The 22,852-nt window shown below is 48.4% G+C and overlaps 1 protein-coding gene across 3 annotated transcripts in view; it reads right to left on the reverse strand.

Moving 5' to 3' along the window:
• EPHX2 (epoxide hydrolase 2) overlaps window positions 1–22,852 on the reverse strand; it is a 113,434-nt gene that overhangs the window by 60,982 nt on the left and 29,600 nt on the right. For 2 of the 3 annotated variants that reach the window (XM_073335537.2, XM_073335539.2), the window contains exons 8-10: window positions 22,176–22,254; window positions 18,931–18,965; window positions 13,938–13,964 (exon numbers count right to left, since the gene is read on the reverse strand). The exons of the other annotated variant lie outside the window; for it this stretch is intronic. In XM_073335537.2, coding sequence (XP_073191638.1) covers window positions 13,938–13,964; window positions 18,931–18,965; window positions 22,176–22,254 — 141 coding nt within the window. The remainder of the gene's footprint in view (window positions 1–13,937; window positions 13,965–18,930; window positions 18,966–22,175; window positions 22,255–22,852) is intronic. 3 annotated transcript variants of the gene reach the window in all.

The following is a 22,852-nucleotide window of genomic DNA, read 5'->3' on the forward strand; positions in this document are numbered from 1 at the left end:
TGTGTGAAGAAATACTTCGTTTTGTTTTAAACCTGCTGCATATTAATTTCATTGGGTGATCCCTGGCTCTTGTGTTGTTTGAAGAAGTAAACAACACTTCCTTATTCATTTTCTCCACACCAATCATGATTTTATAGACCTCTATCCATATCCCCTCTTAGATGTCTCTTTTCCAAGCTGAGAAGTCTGTCTTTTTAATCTCTCCTCATAAGGAAGCTGTTCCATGCCCCTAATCATTTTTGTTGCCTTTCTCTGTATCTTTTCCAATTCTAATATATCTTTTTAGAGATGGGGCAACCAAAACTGTTCAAGGTACCATGAATTTGTATAGTCGCATTATGACATTTTCTGTCTCGTTGTCTCTCTCTTTCTAATGGTTCCTAACATTGTTTGCTTTTTTGACGGCCGCTGCACTGAGCCGATGTTTTCAGAGAACTATCCACAGTGACTCCAAGATCTCTTTCTTAAGTGGTAAGAGTTAATTTAGACCCCATCAGCTTGTATGTATAGTTGGAATTATGTTTTCCAATGTGCATTACTTTGCATTTATCAACATCAAGTTTCATCCACTATTTTGTTGCCCAGTCACCCAGTTTTGTGAGATCCCTTTCTAAAACTTCACAGTCTGCTTTGGACTTAATTGTCTTGAGTAATTTTGTATGATCTGCAAATTTTGCCACCTCACTGCTCACCCTTTTCCAGATCATATATGAATATGCTGAAGAGCATTGGTCCCAGTAAAATATTTTGGGTATACAGTACCCTGCAGTACTGCTTAGGGGCCCCAAGGCATGGTTCAGGACCCCACTGTGCCAGGTGCTGTACAAACAAAAAGATAGATTGTAAAATCTTTGGGGGCAGGGGCTAAGTAAACGGGTGTCCCTTGCAGGTACCACTGCGCTGTTAGCACAGAGGAATAATGGTGTAGTGCACGCCTGTGTGAAATGAGTTTGGCAGATCTCAGCCCAGACCCACCAAGCAGGCAGGTGTCTGCATCACAAAAACTATCACTGCTGTTGGTCCCTTTTGTTGGCAGCCTCAGAGAGGTGGTCAGGGATTGAATAGGCCAGGGGGAGTACGTTCACCTCTTGGCCAGAGAAGTGGTCTCTCCAGGTGAGGGCTGAGGCTCACTGGTGTGCTGTGTTTATGAAGATTAAGCATAGCCCCACTGTGCAGAAGGCTGTTCCTATCTAGTTAGAGTCCCTTCAAACTATGGCTCCCGGGCCAGATCCGGCCCCTTGGGGCTTTGGATCCAGCCCATGGGATTGCCACCCCCATGAGCCCCGCGCCGCTCTCGGAAGCACACCCCACACGCCTCCTGCAGACCAACTCCCTGCCCTGAGCTCCCTGTCTGCACCTCAGCCCCCTGCAGCACTCTGCACCCCAACCTTCTGCCCTGAGCCCCCTCCCACACTCCGCAGCCCTCCCTGCCCCACTGCCCTGAGTCCTCACCCACACTGTGCACCCCCTCCTGCACCCCAACCCCCTTCCCTGAGCCCCCTTGTACACACCGCACCCCTCCTCTGCCCCACCCCCTTGCCCTGACTCCCTTCCTGCACACCGCACCCCCACCCACACCCCGCACTCCCTCCTGCACCAGCCCTACATTCATGGCCCTGCAAGCAATTTCCCCACTCAGATGTGGCCCTCGGGCCAAAAAGTTTGCCCACCCCTGGCATATACACATGTATTATCGAAATACATATCTCATGCAGCGTATTGTATTTTCCTAATAAAACCAAGTTATTTTTATCTATTTGAAGGATACAAAAGTAGGGTGAAAAAAATCAGAAAAAAATGAATAATACTTTTTGTAAAACCTGGGCATTTTTCAGTAAAAATCAGTTTAAACTGAAAACAAAGGGGATTAATTATAATGCTGTGACAGGACAAACCAACCATCGGAATGAGGGGCACAAAGGCCAGCCCAGAACTTATGTTCAGTGTAGGGAATTCTGATCAATTTGCCCCACAGAAGACATGACAGCTCAGCCCTATAAGCACGTATGCAGGGTCAATACACTCTCCAAGTTAAGGCTGCCAAGAAACAAAGTAATCAGACATCAAGTGTGTCAAATGTCAGCATTAAACAACAGATACGTGCAGTCAAGGTAATTTAGATAAATCCCCAGCAGTTAAGTCGTTAGTTTAAAAAGTCTAGACAGAAAAACCATTCACAGAGGAAAGTAGAGTCCAATGGTTAGGACACTAGCCTAGGAGTTAGGAGGACCAGGGTTCAATTCCTTGCTCTGCCACAGACTTCGTTTGTGACCCTGGTCAAGTCTCTCTGTGCCTTAGGGTACGTCAACACACCAACTAGAAACCCACAGCTGGCCCGTGCCAGCCAGCTGGAGCTCGCGGGGCTGTTTCATTGCTGTGTAGATTTCCGGGCTCCAGCTAGAGTCCGAGCTCTGGGACCCTCTCACCTTGCAGGGTCCTAGGGCCCAGGCTCCAACCCAGGTCCGGAAGTCTACGCAGCAGAAAAACAGCTCTGCAGTGTGAGCCCGAGCCAGCTGGCACCAGCCGGCCCTGGGTGTCAAGTTGCTGTGTAGATGTACCCTTAGTTTCCTACCTGTGCTATGGGGATAACAGCCTCCCCTACCTCCCAGGGGTGCTGGGAGGATGAATACGTTACAGATTGTGAAGCACTCGATACTATGGTAATGGGAAGGAACACAAGAAAGATAAATATTTTTTTAAAAACCTTAACTTAACTTAAAAACCCCCCGGCACAATTGTTATCCCAGCACTTTGCTTTTTGAACTATACCGAAGCTGCCTGAAAACTCCCACAAAACCTTAAGACTTTCACCTAGAGAAGCCCCAGGAAGAAGAATTTGAATCTAGATCGGCTCAAAGAGCTGGTGGAGCCAGCTCATTTCCAGCTATAAGTTCCGTAAGATTCATAGAGTTGATGGCCAAGAGGGACCATGTGCTCATCTAGTCTGTCTTGCTTTGCCACACAGGCCATTAAATTTCACCCAGTCACCCATGTACTGAGCCCAATAACCTGTCGCGGGCAGATAACGACACCTCTTTTGTAAAGCGCCTGGAGATCTGTTGATAAAAATAATGCTGTACAAGAATTAGGTTTTATATTGTTGTGTTTGGCTAAAGCAAATCTTCCAGAAAGGCAGCCAAGTCTTGATATGAAGAGCTAAAGAGATGAGGGGAATCCACCATGTCCCCTGGTAGTCTGTACCAATAATTAATCACCCACAGTGGTAAAAATCTGCCTTATTTCCAGTTGGAAATGGTCTGGTTTCAGCTTCCAGCCATTGGCTCTTGCTCTGCCTTTCTCCACTAGGTTAAAGAGCCTCAGTACCTGGTATTTACTTTACACTGTAATCAAGTCACACCTGAATTTCTTTCTCTCTCTCTTTTTTTTTTTTTTTTTTTTTATTTATAAATTCAGCTCTTTGAGCCCCTCACAAGAAGGCACAGCCTCCAGCCATTCAGTTTCTGTGTTGCTCTTCTCTGCTCCACCACCAATATGTCAACATCCTTTTTAAAATGTGCTCACCAGAACTAGCTGCAGTATTCCAGTGCCAGTCTCACCCGTGCAGCAGACCGAGGTAGAATCATCTCTCTGCTCCTACTCACCACTCCCATTCACCGCCCCCAAGGATTGCATTAGCCCTTTTCTGTAACCACATCCCACTGGGGGATCCTGAAATTTTCCTCAGCATCTTTTCTTTCTAGGATACAGTTCTCCCCCCGTCCCCCTTCTTTACTCCTACATGTATAATATTGCATTTGGTTGAATTCAAGTCACATTTTGCTTGAATGGGCCCAGCTTCCCATGTGATTGAGATTGTGCTAACTTCCCTGCCCTGATCATTTACCCTTCCATCAATCTTCAGGTCAGCAGCAAATTTTACAAGTCGTGATTTTGTATTTACTGCCAGATCGTTGATGAAAGCATTCAGCAGCATGAGGCCTAGTCCCAATCCTTGCATAACCCCACTAGAAACACCCTCGTTGGTGTCATTAGAGATCCATCAAGTAGACAGCTCTTAACCACGCACACATTGAGTGGACTGAAATTGTATAGGGTTAATTTTTTACCCAGAATGTTATACGGTAAGAAATCAACCATGTTACAGAAATCTAAGTATATTACATCTATGCAATTACATTTATCAACCAAACTTATAACCAAAGAATGAAATCAGGTTTGACAAGCTGTATTTTCCATAAAGCCACACTGACTGGCATTAATTCTCTTCCTATGCTTAATCCTCTATCAGTTGAATCCCATATCAGCTTTTCCATTATTTGTCATGGAATTGATTTCAGGCTAACCAGCCTATAATTACCCATCCTGCTTGCCAGTGACGAATTCTGTATCCATCATAACGAGGTCCAAAACAGAGATTATCTCATGCTGGTTCAATACCTTGTGTTAGAAAATCACCATCTATAATTATTAGAAACTGTAAAGGGCATGTTAATTGTCCCATCACAGCGCTAATATCATCAAATTTCTTCTTAATGACATTTTCCCATTCTTCTTGCTTGTTATCCAGCCTCCTGCCACTGGTATAAAAGCAACTGAAAAAACATTCTCTTCACATCCTTTGCACACATTGGTGCAATCTGTTTTCGACACTGAGTTTGAGCGTGTACCTCATTTGCCTCCTTAGCATGCTCCCTGTTAGTTTAATACGTTCCTGGCTGCTCCAGCTAGTCTCCAACTGAGACTAGCATCCCCCCACCCATGAGATACAGGCCCTTCTTTCACTGGAATGTGGCCCCTCTCCACCAACCCTCTCACTTCATACCAGCCATGCAGACGATAGTTCATCTTCAGTATTTTCTGCCTTCTTCTCAGAGATCCTTCCAGTCCCACAAGCAAGAGATCACCTGGATTTTCCTCCTCTTCCGCTCCCCTCCAAGATCCTTGAAGTGTTCAATAATCTGTATAGTTACACACTGGAACCAATGATATGGCATCATGTGGATCACCATGACTGGATCACCAGATGACTTCGCAATCCCGTGTCTTCTCTCCAGGGAGACAGCACACAGTCCTGCTGTCCTTGTGTCTTTCTCTGAAGTCTGTCTGCTCTCCTCCACCGATGACGACTGGCTTCTTAGGACGGTTGAAGAATATTTCTTGGTAGCTGCTTGCTTTTTACCACCAGGATGCTCATCAGGTGGGTCCACTGTAGCTTTCCATTCCATCCCGTCAGAGACAGGAACCTCAGTAGCTGACTTGCAACGTATCGGAGAACTGATACTTCGAAAGGGTGAACATCCCCTGGTTCTCTTTCCCCTCTTGGTCACCAGTTGTGAGCCCACTTCTTTGGTTTCTATTCTCTCCAGTTCCATGATCACTGATTCCCCCCAGTGGTGTCTGTGGCAATGATTTTGGAATCTAGTCTCCAAGAATCATAAAAACGTAGGGCTGGAGGAGACCTCAAGAGGTCATCTAGTTCAGTCCCCTGGACTCACGGCAGGACTAGGTATTGTCTAGACCATCCCTGACAGGTGTTTCTCTAAAATGCTCTTAAAAATCTCCGATGATGGCGCTTCCACAACCTCCCTATGAGGGAAGACTGAAAAAAATTGGATTTGTTTAGTCTGGAGAAGAGAAGACTGAGAAGGGACATGATAACAGTTTTCAAGTACATAAAAGGTTGTTACAAGGAGGAGGGAGAAAAATTGTTCTTCTGAACCTCTGAGGACAGGACAAGAAGCAATGGGCTTAAACTGCAGAAAGGGAGGTTTAGGTTGGATATTAAGAAAACCTGTCAGAGCGCCTGGTTAAGCACTGGAATAAATTGCCTAGGGAGGTTGTGGAATCTCCATCATTTGGAGATTTTAAAGAGAAAGTTAGAGAAACACCTGTTAGGGATGGTCTAGATAATACTTAGTCCTGCCATGAATGCAGGGGACTGCACTAGATGACCTCTCAAGGTCCCTTCCAGTCCTACGATTCTAATTGATTCTTCTCCTTCCTACGGGTAGTGCTTTGTATTTATCCTTACTGAATTTCACCCCATGTAATTCAGACCATTTCTCCAGGTTATCAAGATCATTTTGAGTTCTGATCCTGTCTTCCAAGCACAGATATGGACTGAAGTTTAGATCTAGATCTGGTATTTGAGATCACCCACCCCACTTACCAACATTCTTTCCACTCCTCCAGGCCAGGATCGCTTTGCAGGGTTTACATGCAACATCAATAGCAACAGTAATTTTTATGGGTTTCAGAGTAACAGCCGTGTTAGTCTGTATTCGCAAAAAGAAAAGGAGTACTTGAGCTGTAGCTCACGAAAGCTCATGCTCAAATAAATGGATTAGTCTCTAAGGTGCCACAAGTACTCCTAGTAATTTTTATGAGATTCTGGGCTCAGGATTACAGGATTAACGATGAACTTCGCCAGCCTGTGATACACAGAAAGTCTGTCTAGATTATCTTTGGTCCCTTCTGGCCTTAACGTATTAAGCATTTATTGATGTAAATGGGACATCAATAAGACTTAGGCCAGGTCTACGCTACGGGTGCTGCCGTAGGTATGCTGCTACACGCCCGGAGTGTGGACGCAGGGAAGGTTGTGTTGTCCTTGGAAATTAATCTCCCCATCTGATGGTAGCTAGGTCAATGGAAGCACTTGATCACCTTCTCTGTGGGCTGCCCTGCACCTGTTGTACCTCCTGCTGATGATCCTAATGGTCCTTTCAGTCCTTAAACAGAAAATCAGAAATCCTGGCCCCAGCAGTCCCAGCACTCTGTAATGAGCAGCTGACAGGACATCAGCAGACGGGGCGAGCCCCGCTGTTACAGCACACCCAGCCCTGAATTCTTAACAGGTCCCTGTCGGCAGCTCCTTGTTTAGGACACACACTGTCTCACCCTGCTCCCGGATGGAAAGGGGAACATGACGAGCCACGCTTGTGCAACTGAGGCGAGCAAAAAGCCCAATCCCCTTTTTTGCTGGAAGCACTAAAACCACCGGCCTGCTCCCCCTCCCCACCTCCCGTGCTGCCCGCTCCTTCACCGATTGCCACGGCAATTTATTAATCCCAGACTCAGCACTGAGGGGGTGGGAGATGAGGGGGGTTTCCATTCCACAGAGGGCACCAAGTGGCAGGCGCCCTTAGAGAGAAGACGCACAGCTGGAGACGACCACCATGGTTAGGCTGGAGCAATTTTCCACAGCGAGGCATGGGGCCTTCACTCAATTAGGAGTTCAGCCTCTGTGAGCTAACTGGAGTCAAAGAACATGCTCCCTCTTCTGCCACAGAGCCGCCTGCTAAGAGGGAGGGAGGGACAGCAGCTTCAGAGACCAGCCCTGAATGGTTCCGCACAAAGGCTACGAGGCTTCGCGCTCTCAGACCAGCTCCCTCCCCATGCCGACGGCAGGGAGCTCCTCCAGGCAAGGTTGCTGTGACTGATGCATTAAGGCAAGTTTTCCTAGCTGAAAAGGGGCTGCAGGACAGGAAAGGCCATCACGGGGGCTGGGGCAAGGCGCAGGCCCCCAAGCCTCTCCCACACCCTGAGGCAGCTGCATGGCTGTAGTGTCGGTAAAGTGGATGGGCACTGTGGAAGCCCCCGTGTTCTGCTGAGGCCTTGTCCATGCTGGGATTGTTACCTGTGTTTGCTCGATTAACGCTAGCGCCAGTGTACCAACCCACATTACAATCACACCTTCCACTGCAGCCTAGGCATAACCTTAGTGAGCTGTCCAAGGTCACACCAAGAAATTGAACCCCCAGGAGCTCCCGAGTCCCAATCAAATCCTTAACCGCAAAGCCAACCTTCCTCCCCAAGATCCAAGACCATTCCCTTCTTTCTGAAGTCTTCACTATTTTTGATGCTCTCTGATTATAAGGTGAAGTTCTCACTGATGGAAGATGCCAGCCTGGCAGCCTTGGAGTCCTTCATTCACAGGGCAGGCTCACCACCTGCACTGCCCACTCCCCAGATAGCAGGTCCAAACCCTGACCTGGAAATACTGCTTTTAGGGCTAGGAGGGGCAGTTCAGTCTCATTCAATCCCAGGTTACTGCTAAGAACGGAAGCCCAGTTTGCATCAGTTGCAACGGACATTTTGGGCAATGCAGCTAGTGGTCCAGCCAGGACTGCACACAGGCCATCAACCCATTGGCCTTCAAACAACCAGATAACTTTCATCTCCCACGGAGCAGGGGCAGCTTTGAACTCGTGACTTTGGCAGCAAAAAACAACATTATTCTAGCGCCAACCCCTTGATCGTCCCTTTAGTGTCGGTGTCCAGTTAGCCGGGAAGAAATTTCACACACAACTGCAATTCTTCCCCCCACAACCAGGTGGAAAGTGCTCCTTGGCCTCCTGAAGCTCAGGCCAGCTCTTAAGAGCCGGCCTTTCCCCTTCAGTTTCATTTTTTTGTTTTCCACTGGAAGCGGGAAAAACGGGTTGCACAGTACCCCAGGGCGATGAGAGGCCTTCTGAAATGCTCTGCACCCACACACCTGGGGAGCCAAGTCCGCGATGCCTTCCCCAGCCTTAACGAGAGTCCTGATCAAAGATTAAATAAGCCCTCAAGCCCTGCTGGTCGTAGAGCTCAGCAGGGCTCCTTCCCATCCCACGTTTACCCACAAGGCAGGTGCTAACCACCCAGAACTTCTTCCAAGATGCAGAGCAGGCTTCTTGGTGACCCCTGCCTCCATTTCCAGCTCTCCCCCTGCAGAAAAAGAAGCTGCTGACGGAGAAGCTCTGCAATTGGGCAAACTATAATCCCCTGCAGGTTCAACCGAGTCGTCAGAACTCCTCACCCTGCAAGGAAATGGCTGCTTTCACCCACAGCAATGGCCCAGCCGCCTGCAGCATGAGATGCCATCCCATCCGCTCCCCATAGGCTCTTTGAAAATAATAGACAAGCTTGGAAAAGCCAAGCACTTTTGAGAGCTAGCCAGCAGCCGTGACTTGATCACGGCACGAGAAGCGGCACATCTCACAAAATGGAGAGAGAGAAGCTGGACCAGTACCTGGATGGGAATCCTCCAGGGAACAGCTAAGTCTCACAGACAGTCATATCCAGCCTGGCTCACTGTTGGACTAATGGCCTAGCATGGCATTAGGGAATGCTGTACTGCCCTCTTGGAGATGGCTATGCCGTGTTCTGCATCCCACTTATGGATCCTGAACCATTGAGGGGATGTGTGTCAGAGGATTGCTATTTACTTCCCAAGCAGAGTGAAAAGGAATAAGGAAGTCTCTTCAAATACAGACTTACATGACAGGGTAACAAGCCTTGTGGATGGGGGGGAAGCGGTAGATGTGGTATATCTTGACATTAGTAAGGCTTTTGATACTGTCTCGCATGACCATCTCATAAACAAACTAGGGAAACACAACCTAGATGGAGCTACTATAAGGTGGGTGCATAAATGGTTAGAAAATCTCTCCCAGAGAGTAGTTACCAGTGGTTCACAGTCATGCTGGAAGGGTATAACAAGTGGGGTCCTGCACGGATCAGTTCTGGGTCTGGCTCTGTTCAATATCTTCATCAATGATTTAGATAATGGCATAGCGGGTACACTTATAAAGTTTGTGGACAATACCAAGCTGGGAGGGGTTGCAAGCGCTTTGGAGGATAGGATTAAAATTCAAAATGATCTGGAAAAACTGGAGAAACGGTATGAAGTAATTAGGATGAAATTCAATAAGGACAAAGGCAAAGTACTCCACTTAGGGAGGAACAATCAGTTGCACACAAACAAAATGGGAAATGACTGCCTCGGAAGGAGTACTGCGGAAAGGAATCTGGGGTGGGGGGGGGTCATAGTGGACCACAAGCTAGATATGAGTCAACAGTGTAACGCTGTTGCAAAAACAGCAAATATCATTCTGGGATGTATTAGCAGGAGTATTGTAAGCAAGACACAAGAAGTAATTCTTCCGCTCTACTCTGCACTGATTAGGCTTCAACTGGAGTATTGTGTCCAGTTCTGGGCGCCACATTTCGAGAAAGATGTGGATAAATTGGAGAGAGTCCAGAGAAGAGCAACAAAAATGATCAAAGGTCTAGAAAATATGACCTATGAGGAAAGATTGAAAAAATTTTGGTTTGTTTAGTCTGGAGAAGAGAAGACAGAGGGAACATGATAACAGTTTTCAAGTACATAAAAGGTTGTTTCAAGGAGGAGGGAAAAAAATAGTTCTTAACCTCTGAGGATAGGACAAGAAGCAATGGGCTTAAATTGTAGCAAGGGAAGTTTAGGTTGGACATTAGGAAAAACTTTCTAACTGTCAGGGTGGTTAGGCGCTGGAATAAATTACCTAGGGAGGTTGTGGAGTCTCCACCATTGTGGATTTTTAAGAGCAGGTTAGACAAACACCTGTTAGGGATGGTCTAGATAATGCTTCGTCCTGCCTTGAGTGCAGGGGACTGGACTAGATGACCTCTCGAGATCCCTTCCAGTTCTATGATTCAATGATTTTTTAAATTTAACTGTTAAAGTTGTGGCAACAAAAATGAAGAACAAGCCGTAAGTTGAAAATTGCAACCCTCTCAGCTGCTGCATGGAGGAGTCTGTTACTAGAAGGCTCTTTAATTGAGCGGATAAAGGCAGAATTTAGCTCCCAGCCACTGCATCTCAGCTCGTTAATTTCAAACTTGAAACAAGATGCACATTTTCAACAAGGAGGGTCATTAGCCATTGGAGCACCTCCCCAATGGAAGGGATGGACTCTCCATCAATTGGAGTCTTAATAGAGATTAGACCTCTTAAACCTGAAATCCTTGGGCATGGTGCAGTAAACACTAGGGGAAATTCTGCAGCCTGTGGTATGCAGGAGATGGTTGGAACCATCTCTTCTGGCCTCCACATCTTTGGGGAGAAGATGGTGGGTTCCGTTGTGGAAGAAGGCACAGATACATGCAGGAGAAGGATAAAGAAGGGGACATGTCCTACCGGCAGGACGAAGGCAACGTGGGGAATGGAGCAGTAAGATCAGAAATGCAGGCCAAGATGTGCAGACCGCGGGGATGAGAACAGACAGCTTAAACGCAATAGGAAGAGAAGTTTCAGAGAGCACCGGGGCTGTGGGGAGAGACTTACGATTTGGAAGCATGCAAGCTACGCTATTCCTGAAAATAAAGGTTGGCAGCAAGTTTGCCCATCAGCTGGCAGGATATTTCTGAGACTTCTGTCACTCATCAGGTTATACACCAGCTGGAGTACACAAGCACAGCAATTCCTTCATCCTCCCTCTCCATTTCAGAGATGTCTAGAAGTAGCGTGGTGGGGCTGCTGCATTTATGGTCTCAGCAACTGGTCAAACACACACAGTCTGAGACTGGCTTTTCCAATCCACCTGGGATCGGGGTCACTCCGGGCTCCTCTTCTTTTGTGCCTCATCCCCCATAATGCAGGTTCTGGGGACCAAACTGGTCCCTCACTGGAGCTGTATGACCGTCAGTGGGTTTGCACGGATGTCACTAAGTGGGGCTCTGTGAGCAGAAGCTAGGAGACCATTCTGCTAAGGCACAAGGAAGAACACACTGCAGTTCACTCGCCTGTAACCAGGCCCTGTGGAGCTCTCAGGAGTGAAGCAAGAAGCACTGTCATGAGGGTCAGCTGCAGTTCTGATGCCAACATACAGCAGAGCTGCTGAAGAAGCCCCCCTTTCCCCCCCCCCCCCGGGTTTTTGTTAAAAAACAAAAAACAGTCTCTTTACAGAGCAGGACAGCACTTCAGGCTAGGCTAGCTCTCTGGGAAGATGTTCCAGGATATAGCAGGGAAAAACCCCGACAGACACTGACATTTGCCTGTGTCACTACTCTCCCCCCCCACCCCACCTCCTCCCCACCCCAGACACTGGTCATCTCATTTAAAGGAGTAGGGATTGATTCTAGTCTTTCAATGGGATGGAAGCCACTAAACACTGTCCTAATTATATTGTCAAGGCAGATGAATGGCCCCAGTGGTGCCAGGAGGGTATATTATTTAATACAAGAGGAGTCAAGCTGCTGACCTTGTCATTTGCTGCTTTGCTGCGCACCCGCCCATGTGTCAAAGAGAAAAGCGTTCTCCATCACCGAAGGGCAGCGAGACAGGATTTGCACGTAAGTGAATTAGAGGTGGATCAACCGACTGGTTAATGACATACTGAATGAATTCCAGACAGAATGAGATCAGGGCCCATCTAAGTCCAGCGTCCTGTTCGCTACAGTGTCCAGTAATAAATGCTTCAGAAAAATATGCAAGGATCCCTGTGGAATAACCTACCTATCTTTTTTCTTAGCTCACGGCAGCAAGCAGATGGCTTACACCCCAAGGCATGACTGTTTAAATACCTTCTTCTAGCTGGGCTACTCTGTTCACAGTATCCACAATGATTTTGACTTCTCTTAAACATGGTCCTCAATTCTTGGCCCCCCGACACCTAGTTACAGCAAGTTCTGCAGGTTAATTATGTAAAAAGACATTTCCTTTCATCAAGTTTTAAATGTTTGCCCTTTAGTTTCTCTAACTGCCTCTTTTCCATGGAGGGAAGGAAAACCAGGAGCACTCAATTCACCAGTCCGTTACAATTCATTGCTTTGTTAACAGCTACCATGTTTCCCTCTTATTAAATCTCCTCGGTAGATGTATCAGCCCCAGGCTTGTCCATTTCTCTCCATACTGAAGTCCTCCCATGCCGCCACTCGCTGGCACCCTCTCGCGAGTGATGATTGAAACACGCCCTGTTATTCCAGCTTCTAGAGGAACTGCCAAATTACTCTTCCAAACTGTACAGTGATCTCATAAATTGAGCGTCCTTCTTCCAAGCACTCCACAGGGACCGAATGCGTTTCATTTGCAACCTTATCATAAATAAATAAATATCAGCGCAGTTCTCTAGAAGTGAAAAGCTAGCGCAGAAACCCGCTTAAAGCAAGCCACTTCTTCACAAAGCCAGGAGAGAGAAAACAGCTGGGGATTCCCCAGTAGCTGGATGCTGAAGCTCTTACAGTCTCGAGCTGCACAAGCTCCTGTGTGGGTTACCTGCCCCTTGAAAGACACAGGGTGTCTACACTGCAGCTGGGGGCATGCTTTCCAGCTTGAGCGGGCAGCCATGTACTAGCTCTGCTCGAGCAATCGTGCTGAAAAGAGAAGCGTAGCTGGGAATAGCATGGGCAGCAGTACAGGCCACTGCCGGAGTACAAACCAGCCCGGAACCCCTGGGTACATACTTGGCTGGCTAGCCCAACCCACCAGCCACGCTACCCCCCAAGCTGTACTGCTATTTTTAGTGCACTGGCTTGGACAGAGCTAGCACATCTGCCTACTCAAGCTGGGAATCATGCTCCCAGCACAGACATACCCACACAGTGACCCGAGGGGAACGTACCACAAGTCTGCAATTCTTTGCATATCCTCTATAAGATAGTAACATCCTTCCCTTCATCCACACAGCCCCCTCTCTTCTCCATCAGCCCAGGGAACCATTTACTTCTGCAGTTAGTAAAAAGCAAAGCCCAAGAACTTATGCTGAGCTAGTCTAATGCAACAAGTCTACAGGTTAATTGCTGTAAGAAGAGAGAAGAGACTGCAATCACTGCCTTCATCTCTTAGGCAAGCACAGCAATATCTCCCAGCAGAGGCTGTATCAGATATTAAACTAATACTAGGTTTGATCTTAGCCAAGAGGCAGAATTAAACCATCCACTCCAACTGCTCAGCGAGTCACCAGGGATCTGCCTTTCATCTTCGCTCCCCCACTTTAATTCAAGATTACAAGAGATAAAGCTTTACAGGCATTTCCATCATCTCTCATCTCTCCCTGGCAATTTCTGTTCCCAGCAAGTCTGGGGTAACATTGAACAAGGAGGAACGGTGGGTACAAGTTACACATCTCATAATGCTTTTCCCCAGGATCTCTGGCTGTGGCCCAAACCATTTGGATTTGTACACCTCTGTACACTGAGCAAAGGAAAAACATAAGTCACAGGGGGTTTCTCACCAGTTTGTCCAGGAAAACCACAAGATCCTGTGAGGGGGAAAAAAGAAACAATCAGATTTCTTAGCCATGAACACGTCACTATCTTAAGTGCCAACAGAAGAAGAAGGCAGTTTGCCTTTACTAAGAGATCTCCAAAGTCACCTGAGATCCAATACACCTCCCCATCCCTACAAGGTCAAGGCCCTGTACTCCAAGCCTTCTGTTTAAGATTAGATAGGAAGGATGGTCTGGGAGGGAGACACTGGGCTGGCATTCAGGGGATTTGGATTCAAATTGCCAGCTCAACCAGAGCCCCAGTGTGCCTACAAGAGGTCACAATTATGCTGAAGTTCCCCATCTATAAGATGAAGATAACGTTTTGTCTTTTTAGACCTTTGGGGCAGGGACTCTCTCACTATGTCCATGCAGTGCTTTGCACGATGGGCCCTGATCTTTGCCCCTCAGTGTTACTGTCACTACTAATGAAGATTATACAACAAGGAGACCTCATCCTGGCATGAGGGAGCCTTTCCTTCCAGGATCTGCAGTGTTGCGTGTAGCCTGGCAGAAGAAGAGCAAGCTACACTGTACGACACTGCAAACCACTAAGCAGAGAGTCGGATTTATACTGCACTCCTTGCTGAACTAAGTTCAGAATAAAAATAGCCAGAGCTTCGCGAACCAGCTGAGCGGCGGAGAACCAGCTGAGCAGCGGGGACAGCAGAGCAGCACACAGCAGGAGTTTGCCTGGGAGTTCGCCTGGAGGGAGCCCAGTGAGGCTTACGTCTTGCAAACTGCTCTGAGGAAGCTCATAGTAGGAAGGTGATATGGAAGGGGGGGGTTCAGCTGTTGTGACCTGCACTGGATGTGCCATGTTTGTCTTTCTTCCACAGGACAGAAGCGACTTTGTCTGTACAAAGTGCAAGCTGGTCTCCATATTGGAAGAGAAGATTGAAGGTCTGGAGCAACAGATAACAACCCTGCGTTGCATACGGGAAACTGAGGATTTCCTGGACGAAACTCAGGATAGGCTTCTAGGGGCACAAAGCTCTACAGATATAGAGCAGGTTGCACAGAGGAGCCAAGAGACCAGTGAAGAAGCTTGGCAACATGTGACCTCCAGAAGAGGTAAGCGGAATGTCCGGGTTCCAGTAACACAGACACAGGTAACTAACCGCTTTCATGTTCTCTCCACAGGTATCGTTGCGGAGAGTGGACCAGATGATATGTCTGGGGCGAGAAAGCAGAAGGAGACTCTGCTGGTTGGAAGGCATGAGATGCGCTGTCCTGAGGTTGGGGGTTCCACGACCACCACCCCCAAGAGGAGAAGGCGGGTGGTGGTGGTCGGGGACTCTCTCCTCCGGGGGACTGAGTCATCTATCTGCCGCCCTGACCGGGAAAACCGAGAAGTCTGCTGCTTGCCAGGGGCTAAGATTCGTGATGTGACGGAGAGACTGCCGAGACTCATCAAGCCCTCGGATCGCTACCCCTTCCTGCTTCTCCACGTGGGCACCAATGATACTGCCAAGAATGACCTTGAGCGGATCACTGCGGACTATGTGGCTCTAGGAAGAAGAATAAAGGAGTTGGAGGCGCAAGTGGTGTTCTCGTCCATCCTCCCCGTGGAAGGAAAAGGCCTAGGTAGGGAGCGTCGAATCGTGGAAGTCAACGAATGGCTACGCAGATGGTGTCGGAGAGAAGGCTTTGGTTTCTTTGACCATGGGATGGTGTTCCATGAAGGAGGAGTGCTGGGTAGAGACGGGCTCCATCTTACGAAGAGAGGGAAGAGCATCTTTGCCAGCAGGCTGGCTAACCTAGTGAGGAGGGCTTTAAACTAGGTTCACCGGGGGAAGGAGACCAAAGCCCTGAGGTAAGTGGGAAAGCGGGATACCGGGAGGAAGCACAGGCAGCAATGTCTGTGAGGGGAGGGCTCCTGCCTCATACTGGCAATGAGGGGCGATCAACAGGTTATCTCAAGTGCTTATATACAAATGCACAAAGCCTTGGAAACAAGCAGGGAGAACTGGAGGTCCTGGTGATGTCAAGGAACTATGACGTGATCGGAATAACAGAGACTTGGTGGGATAACTCATATGACTGGAGTACTGTCATGGATGGTTATAAACTGTTCAGGAAGGACAGGCAGGGCAGAAAAGGTGGGGGAGTAGCACTGTATGTAAGGGAGCAGTATGACTGCTCAGAGCTCCGGTACGAAACTGCAGAAAAACCTGAGTGTCTCTGGATTAAGTTTAGAAGTGTGTGCAACAAGAGTGATGTAGTGGTGGGAGTCTGCTATAGACCACCGGACCAGGGGGATGAGGTGGATGAGGCTTTCTTCCGGCAGCTCACGGAAGCTACTAGATCGCATGCCCTGATTCTCATGGGTGACTTTAATTTTCCTGATATCTGCTGGGAGAGCAATACAGCGGTGCATAGACCATCCAGGAAGTTTTTGGAAAGCGTAGGGGACAATTTCCTGGCGCAAGTGCTAGAGGAGCCAACTAGGGGGGGTGCTTTTCTTGACCTGCTGCTCACAAACCGGGTAGAATTAGTGGGGGAAGCAAAAGTGGATGGGAATCTGGGAGGCAGTGACCATGAGTTGGTTGAGTTCAGGATCCTGACGCAGGGAACAAAGGTAAGCAGCAGGATACGGACCCTGGACTTCAGGAAAGCAGACTTCGACTCCCTCAGGGAACGGATGGCCAGGATCCCCTGGGGGACTAACTTGAAGGGGAAAGGAGTCCAGGAGAGCTGGCTGTATTTCAAGGAATCCCTGTTGAGGTTACAGGGACAAACCATCCCGATGAGTCGAAAGAATAGTAAATATGGCAGGCGACCAACTTGGCTTAATGGTGAAATCCTAGCGGATCTTAAACATAAAAAAGAAGCTTACAAGAAGTGGAAGGTTGGACATATGACCAGGGAAGAGTATAAAAATATTGCTCGGGCATGTAGGAATGTTATCAGGAGGGCCAAATCGCACCTGGAGCTGCAGCTAGCCAGAGATGTCAAGAGTAACAAGAAGGGTTTCTTCAGGTATGTTGGCAACAAGAAGAAAGCCAAGGAATGTGTGGGCCCCTTACTGAATGAGGGAGGCAACCTAGTGACAGAGGATGTGGAAAAAGCTAATGTACTCAATGCTTTTTTTGCCTCTGTTTTCACTAACAAGGTCAGCTCTCAGACTGCTGCGCTGGGCATCACAAAATGCGGAAGAGATGGCCAGCCCTCTGTGGAGATAGAGGCGGTTAGGGACTATTTAGAAAAGCTGGACATGCACAAGTCCATGGGGCCGGACGAGTTGCATCCGAGAGTGCTGAAGGAATTGGCGGCTGTGATTGCAGAGCCACTGGCCATTATCTTTGAAAACTCGTGGCGAACCGGGGAAGTCCCGGATGACTGGAAAAAGGCTAATGTAGTGCCAATCTTTAAAAAAGGGAAGAAGGAAGATCCTGGGAACTACAGGCCAGTCAGCCTCACCTCAGTTCCTGGAAAAATCATGGAGCAGGTCCTCAAAGAATCAATCCTGAAGCACTTGCATGAGAGGAAAGTGATCAGGAACAGCCAGCATGGATTCACCAAGGGAAGGTCATGCCTGACTAATCTAATCACCTTTTATGATGAGATTACTGGTTCTGTGGATGAAGGGAAAGCAGTGGATGTATTGTTTCTTGACTTTAGCAAAGCTTTTGACACGGTCTCCCATAGTATTCTTGTCACCAAGTTAAGGAAGTATGGGCTGGATGAATGCACTATAAGGTGGGTAGAAAGCTGGCTAGATTGTCGGGCTCAACGGGTAGTGATCAATGGCTCCATGTCTAGTTGGCAGCCGGTATCAAGTGGAGTGCCCCAAGGGTCAGTCCTGGGGCCGGTTTTATTCAATATCTTCATAAATGATCTGGAGGATGGTGTGGATTGCACTCTCAGCAAATTTGCGGATGATACTAAACTGGGAGGAGTGGTAGATACGCTGGAGGGGAGGGATAGGATACAGAAGGACCTAGACCAATTGGAAGATTGGGCCAAAAGGAATCTGATGAGGTTCAATAAGGATAAGTGCAGGGTCCTGCACTTAGGACGGAAGAACCCAATGCACAGCTACAGACTAGGGACCGAATGGCTAGGCAGCAGTTCTGCGGAAAAGGACCTAGGGGTGACAGTGGACGAGAAGCTGGATATGAGTCAGCAGTGTGCCCTTGTTGCCAAGAAGGCCAATGGCATTTTGGGATGTATAAGTAGGGGCATAGCGAGCAGATCGAGGGACGTGATCGTTCCCCTCTATTCGACATTGGTGAGGCCTCATCTGGAGTACTGTGTCCAGTTTTGGGCCCCACACTTCAAGAAGGATGTGGATAAATTGGAGAGAGTCCAGCGAAGGGCAACAAAAATGATTAGGGGACTGGAACACATGAGTTATGAGGAGAGGCTGAGGGAGCTGGGATTGTTTAGCCTGCAGAAGAGAAGAATGAGGGGGGATTTGATAGCTGCTTTCAACTACCTGAAAGGGGGTTCCAAAGAGGATGGCTCTAGACTGTTCTCAATGGTAGCAGATGACAGAACGAGGAGTAATGGTCTCAAGTTGCAGTGGGGGAGGTTTAGATTGGATATTAGGAAAAACTTTTTCACTAAGAGGGTGGTGAAACACTGGAATGCGTTACCTAGGGAGGTGGTAGAATCTCCTTCCTTAGAGGTTTTTAAGGTCAGGCTTGACAAAGCCCTGGCTGGGATGATTTAACTGGGAATTGGTCCTGCTTTGAGCAGGGGGTTGGACTAGATGACCTTCTGGGGTCCCTTCCAACCCTGATATTCTATGATTCTATGATTCTATGATTCTAAGTTCAATAGCACAGGTCCCCGAAGTTGGAAACAGCAGCCATGGAACTGCCTTTGTTCTCCCACCCCATACTGTACCCTTTTCTACCGTCCAGAGACGCACCCGGGTCAGAACCTTAACTAGGGAGCTCCATAATACACACAGACCTAGGTCACAAACAGAAATCAGGACACAGTCTCCTACCTTGCATATTTCTTCCTGGGAATATTCTTCTATGTCTGCAAACAACAAAAATTAATTATTGAGCTCAGTTAAGTGCCTTTCCATTTAATTTTTAACATTCTAAATCTGCCATGTACCAGGCTGCGGCCCCCTGGCTCCCACCAGCTCTACAAAAGGTCAGTACACACCAGGATTCATCTCATCAGCCACTGCACCGTCTTTAAGGGTTGGGGGGGAGGGGGGAATGGGATTGTCCCTAGGATTTCCATAGGCCTTCTCTGGGACACTGATGAAGTACAGCTGCTGGGTTCAACCCCAGAAGTGGGTGCATGTTAGTGGTGGTGGCAGCAGGTGGCGGGGGGGAATGATCCTTCTATGGCAGTTTGTCAAGTGCTTTGGGGTTCAGGATTAGAGGCCTGGCACAGCAGAAGGACGTGCTGATCCGATTTCAGATTCAAGGGCAGGAGGCGGTATCATGAAAAAGCTCTCTGCCTGCAAGGTAAAACAAGAAGCCCTCCTGAAACAAATTCTGAAGTCTCCTCCTATAAGCCCTGCTATGGAGGATTGAGGAGTAACTACAGGGGGGATTTAAGGAGACAGCAGGTACTGTCACTTCCCAAGCTGGACTATGACCAGGGCACCAGCAGCCAGAGCCACTCAGCGACTAGAGCGATGAACGGTGCTATAAGGGACTAGGTAGATGGAAACAAAGATTAGAAAGTCTTGCAAAAAAAAGCATCAAGGAGCTCTAACAACAAATGGGTCAGGGCTAATCTAGACCAACAGGAGCAGAGATCACACGTCTGCACCAGACCCTGCAGAAACCAATACATATCAAGAGTGTACTATGGTCCCCAACCCCTGCTGACTGTGATCCTAGGAAAACCAAGGCCTTTGTACCTACCGCAGGAAGGAAATTAACTGCAGTGACCTTACAGGGGCTGCTCCCCATGCACCAGCAGGGGTTGGCTCCCCCACTTCCACTCTCTGTCCAGACATAAAAGCCCTCTGGAAAAATGCCCCAGCCGTGCTCAACCAGTCCTAGGCAAGCACCTCAGATGTGCTGGCCTGATTTCAACAACGTTGTGAGTGATGGGATACTTTACCACAGGAAGCAAATGAGTATTTTCCAACCATATTAAAAAGGAACTCGTCAGTTCAACCACTGGTTACTGGGCTTGAGGAGGGAACCAGCCGGCTGGTGAGAGTCTACAGCTGGTGTAGGGGAGAGGACCGGCATTGTCCCTTCTGGCCTTAGATCTACCAATAAACACGGCAGTGGGTGTAACTCAATGAGCAGATGTGAGGGGGCTGGGAAACATGGGGTGTTGGAAGGAAGTGGGCTCTGGGTAGCCATTAAAGAGTACAGCGGGCACTGGTAGTACCTAGGTAGAGGCAGCTGCAGAGAAGGGTACTGACATGGCCCTCCTGATCACTTATATGTAGTATCCCTTTTCTCCCAGACCTTAGACTGCAGACTCCTTGGGCTGATGTTCTTCTGTGCTTCGCTAGGTTTGGAAAGCGCCCAGGGCCAGATTTAGGTGCCTGAAGACAAAGAGGCGCCAAACAGGACTTACAAAAGTGCCTAAGTGAGTTAGGTGCCTCTCTGCATCTTTAGGTGCCAAAATACCTGTGTCAATCTGGCCTCTGGTCCATTGTGGGCACCACAGCAACGTTCATAGTGAAACGATATTAAATTAACAGAGCACAAAGCAGTGAGGGCTGCTGCTTTGATCAGGCCTCAAGATTAGCAATGGCATTTCACAGGGCCTTGTACCACCAGCCCTTCTCTTCCCAGCCCGCCTCGATGTTCACTCTCAGAGTCGTGCGTGAATGCCCTGAAGCAAAAACGAAGATGCACTGTACAAGAGAAAGCTATTTGGCGTGACACAGATATTGCATAACAATGTGGTTACAGCCTGGACCAAAACCCAGTTAGAACCAGCAGGTTAGGAGGGCTCTGGGGATCCCAGCCAGACGCCCAGCCTCTGTAGTAGAGCCATGCAGGGGAAGACTCAGGAAAGCAGGGTAGGGTGGGTGGCAATAACAAACCCACTCTACCAGCTAGCCACACCACTCAGCTCCTCCTGCCTTGGGACAGGGGAGTGCGTGCTGCACTGTTATTGCTATTCATCAGGCCTGGATGGCTCCAATGACCCTCATTCCCCAGGCTTCCAGATGGCTCAGGGGATCGTTAACGGGGGACAGAGCCTCTCGCTCCTAGTTTGCTGGTTCAAATCCAGCCCAGGCTGGTAGTGACAAAGTCACTGAGATGTAGCAGCTGTTGGGTAGTTCATGCAAGGAAAGAGGGTGTCAGCTGTACGTTCTCCCTACGGAACACCACCACTTGTTGGCAGCCGCAGCCAAGGCCAAGGATGGAATGGGTCAAGGAAGATCACCACCTTGGGTTTTCTTACAAGGTTTCCCATTCAAGTGCCAACCAAGCCTGACCCTGCTCAGCTTAGAAGTTAAAGGGGCAACTTGGGTATCTACAGCCAAGTCACCTCTTCTTGAGCTATTCTCCCAAGGCATCCTGTGGGCAAGTTCACATCAAGGTTGTGCCAGGGGTGGAAAGAGACAGAAAATTAAAATAAGACAACTTGAAACAGTCCAGTGTCGTGAACAGCACTTTTATAACTGACACGCCAAGTGGTTTCCTCCTTGACACCAGGTAAACACTGGGAGGCTTTTGTATTTACTTTCCCTGCTTCAGAAGCATTTCAACTCCAAGCCACTTCTTAGACAAACACTAGAAGGAATAGATTCCCAGGGTGAGCTCAAATCACACCAGAAGATTCTAGGAACCCTTGGGAGGTTATGGGGGAGGACAAGGGTGGGTCGGCAGACATACAGATACCAAGTGCATGTCAGGATGGTTTGGGGCTGCTGTTCAGTTTGTGCCACATCACAGACTTAGAAGTTAGCGCAAGGGAAGAGATGTGTCAGACTATCCGGTTCTTCTCCCTGCAAGGGTGCAATTCTTCCCTACAGTCCCTATAGTCCCAGGAACTTTAGCAAAGGACAGGACATTCTCCCAAGAACCAGGGCTTTCACTACTTCCCTTAGGAGACTCCTGCAGCCTAAATAGTTCTCACCAAGAGTCAATTCTACCCAAGAGTGAATTCTACCCAATATTCAGCCTCAACTTCACCACAATAGTCCTAGCTAGGACCCAACCCAAACAGACACGCCAGAAGGCGGTGGAACAATTTATCTCTGCCCTTCGTTGCTGAAGGGAGGAGGAGAGGATTTGAAACCCGACTGACCTGGGGGAGCAGTGGAATCTCCGTAGCCTTTCATATCCAAAGCCAGGACCCGGAAGCCAGCCTCAGCCAAAGCAGGGATCTAGAGCAGAAATATAAAGAAACACGTGACCTTGAAACAGACGTGCATCTGCTGTAGCTCACCCCACAGCTGGGAAGTGGACCTCCATTTATTTGAACTGTCCCCTTTTAGCATCCGTCACTATAGCTACTATGAAACACCAGTCACAAAAGCTAAGATGCCACGTGAATTCCATATGCTGGAAGGGGCATAAGAACGACAGCAGACACTGTTCTAGCAAATCTTTGTAGCCAGGCAAACACTGGGCAAGAAAATCCAAGCCAGCTAGCACCACAGTCAGAACAAGACAAGAAAGAGAAAGTCAGCCACTAAAGAGGAAACGTGCCTTACGTGGTGCATTGGCATTCCGATTCAGGCCAAGGCAAATTGCAGAGGCTGAGGCCAAGAGAATAAACCCTGTATCAAGGCAGAGATTCCTCGGGGGTTAGAGGTGGAACGTGAACATCATACTAGGCATTCAATCAGCGAGAGGGAAAGAGGGCTGGGCAGCAGAGCTCATTTGTGCACAATCACCTCTTGGCTGTGGGTTCAAAAATGTGCTTTGGGTCATAGAATCACAGAAGCGTAGGACTGGAAGGGACCTTGAGAGGTCTAGTTC

This window comes from Lepidochelys kempii, chromosome 3 (assembly GCF_965140285.1).
Source record: "Lepidochelys kempii isolate rLepKem1 chromosome 3, rLepKem1.hap1, whole genome shotgun sequence".
NCBI classification, from domain to species: domain Eukaryota; kingdom Metazoa; phylum Chordata; order Testudines; family Cheloniidae; genus Lepidochelys; species Lepidochelys kempii.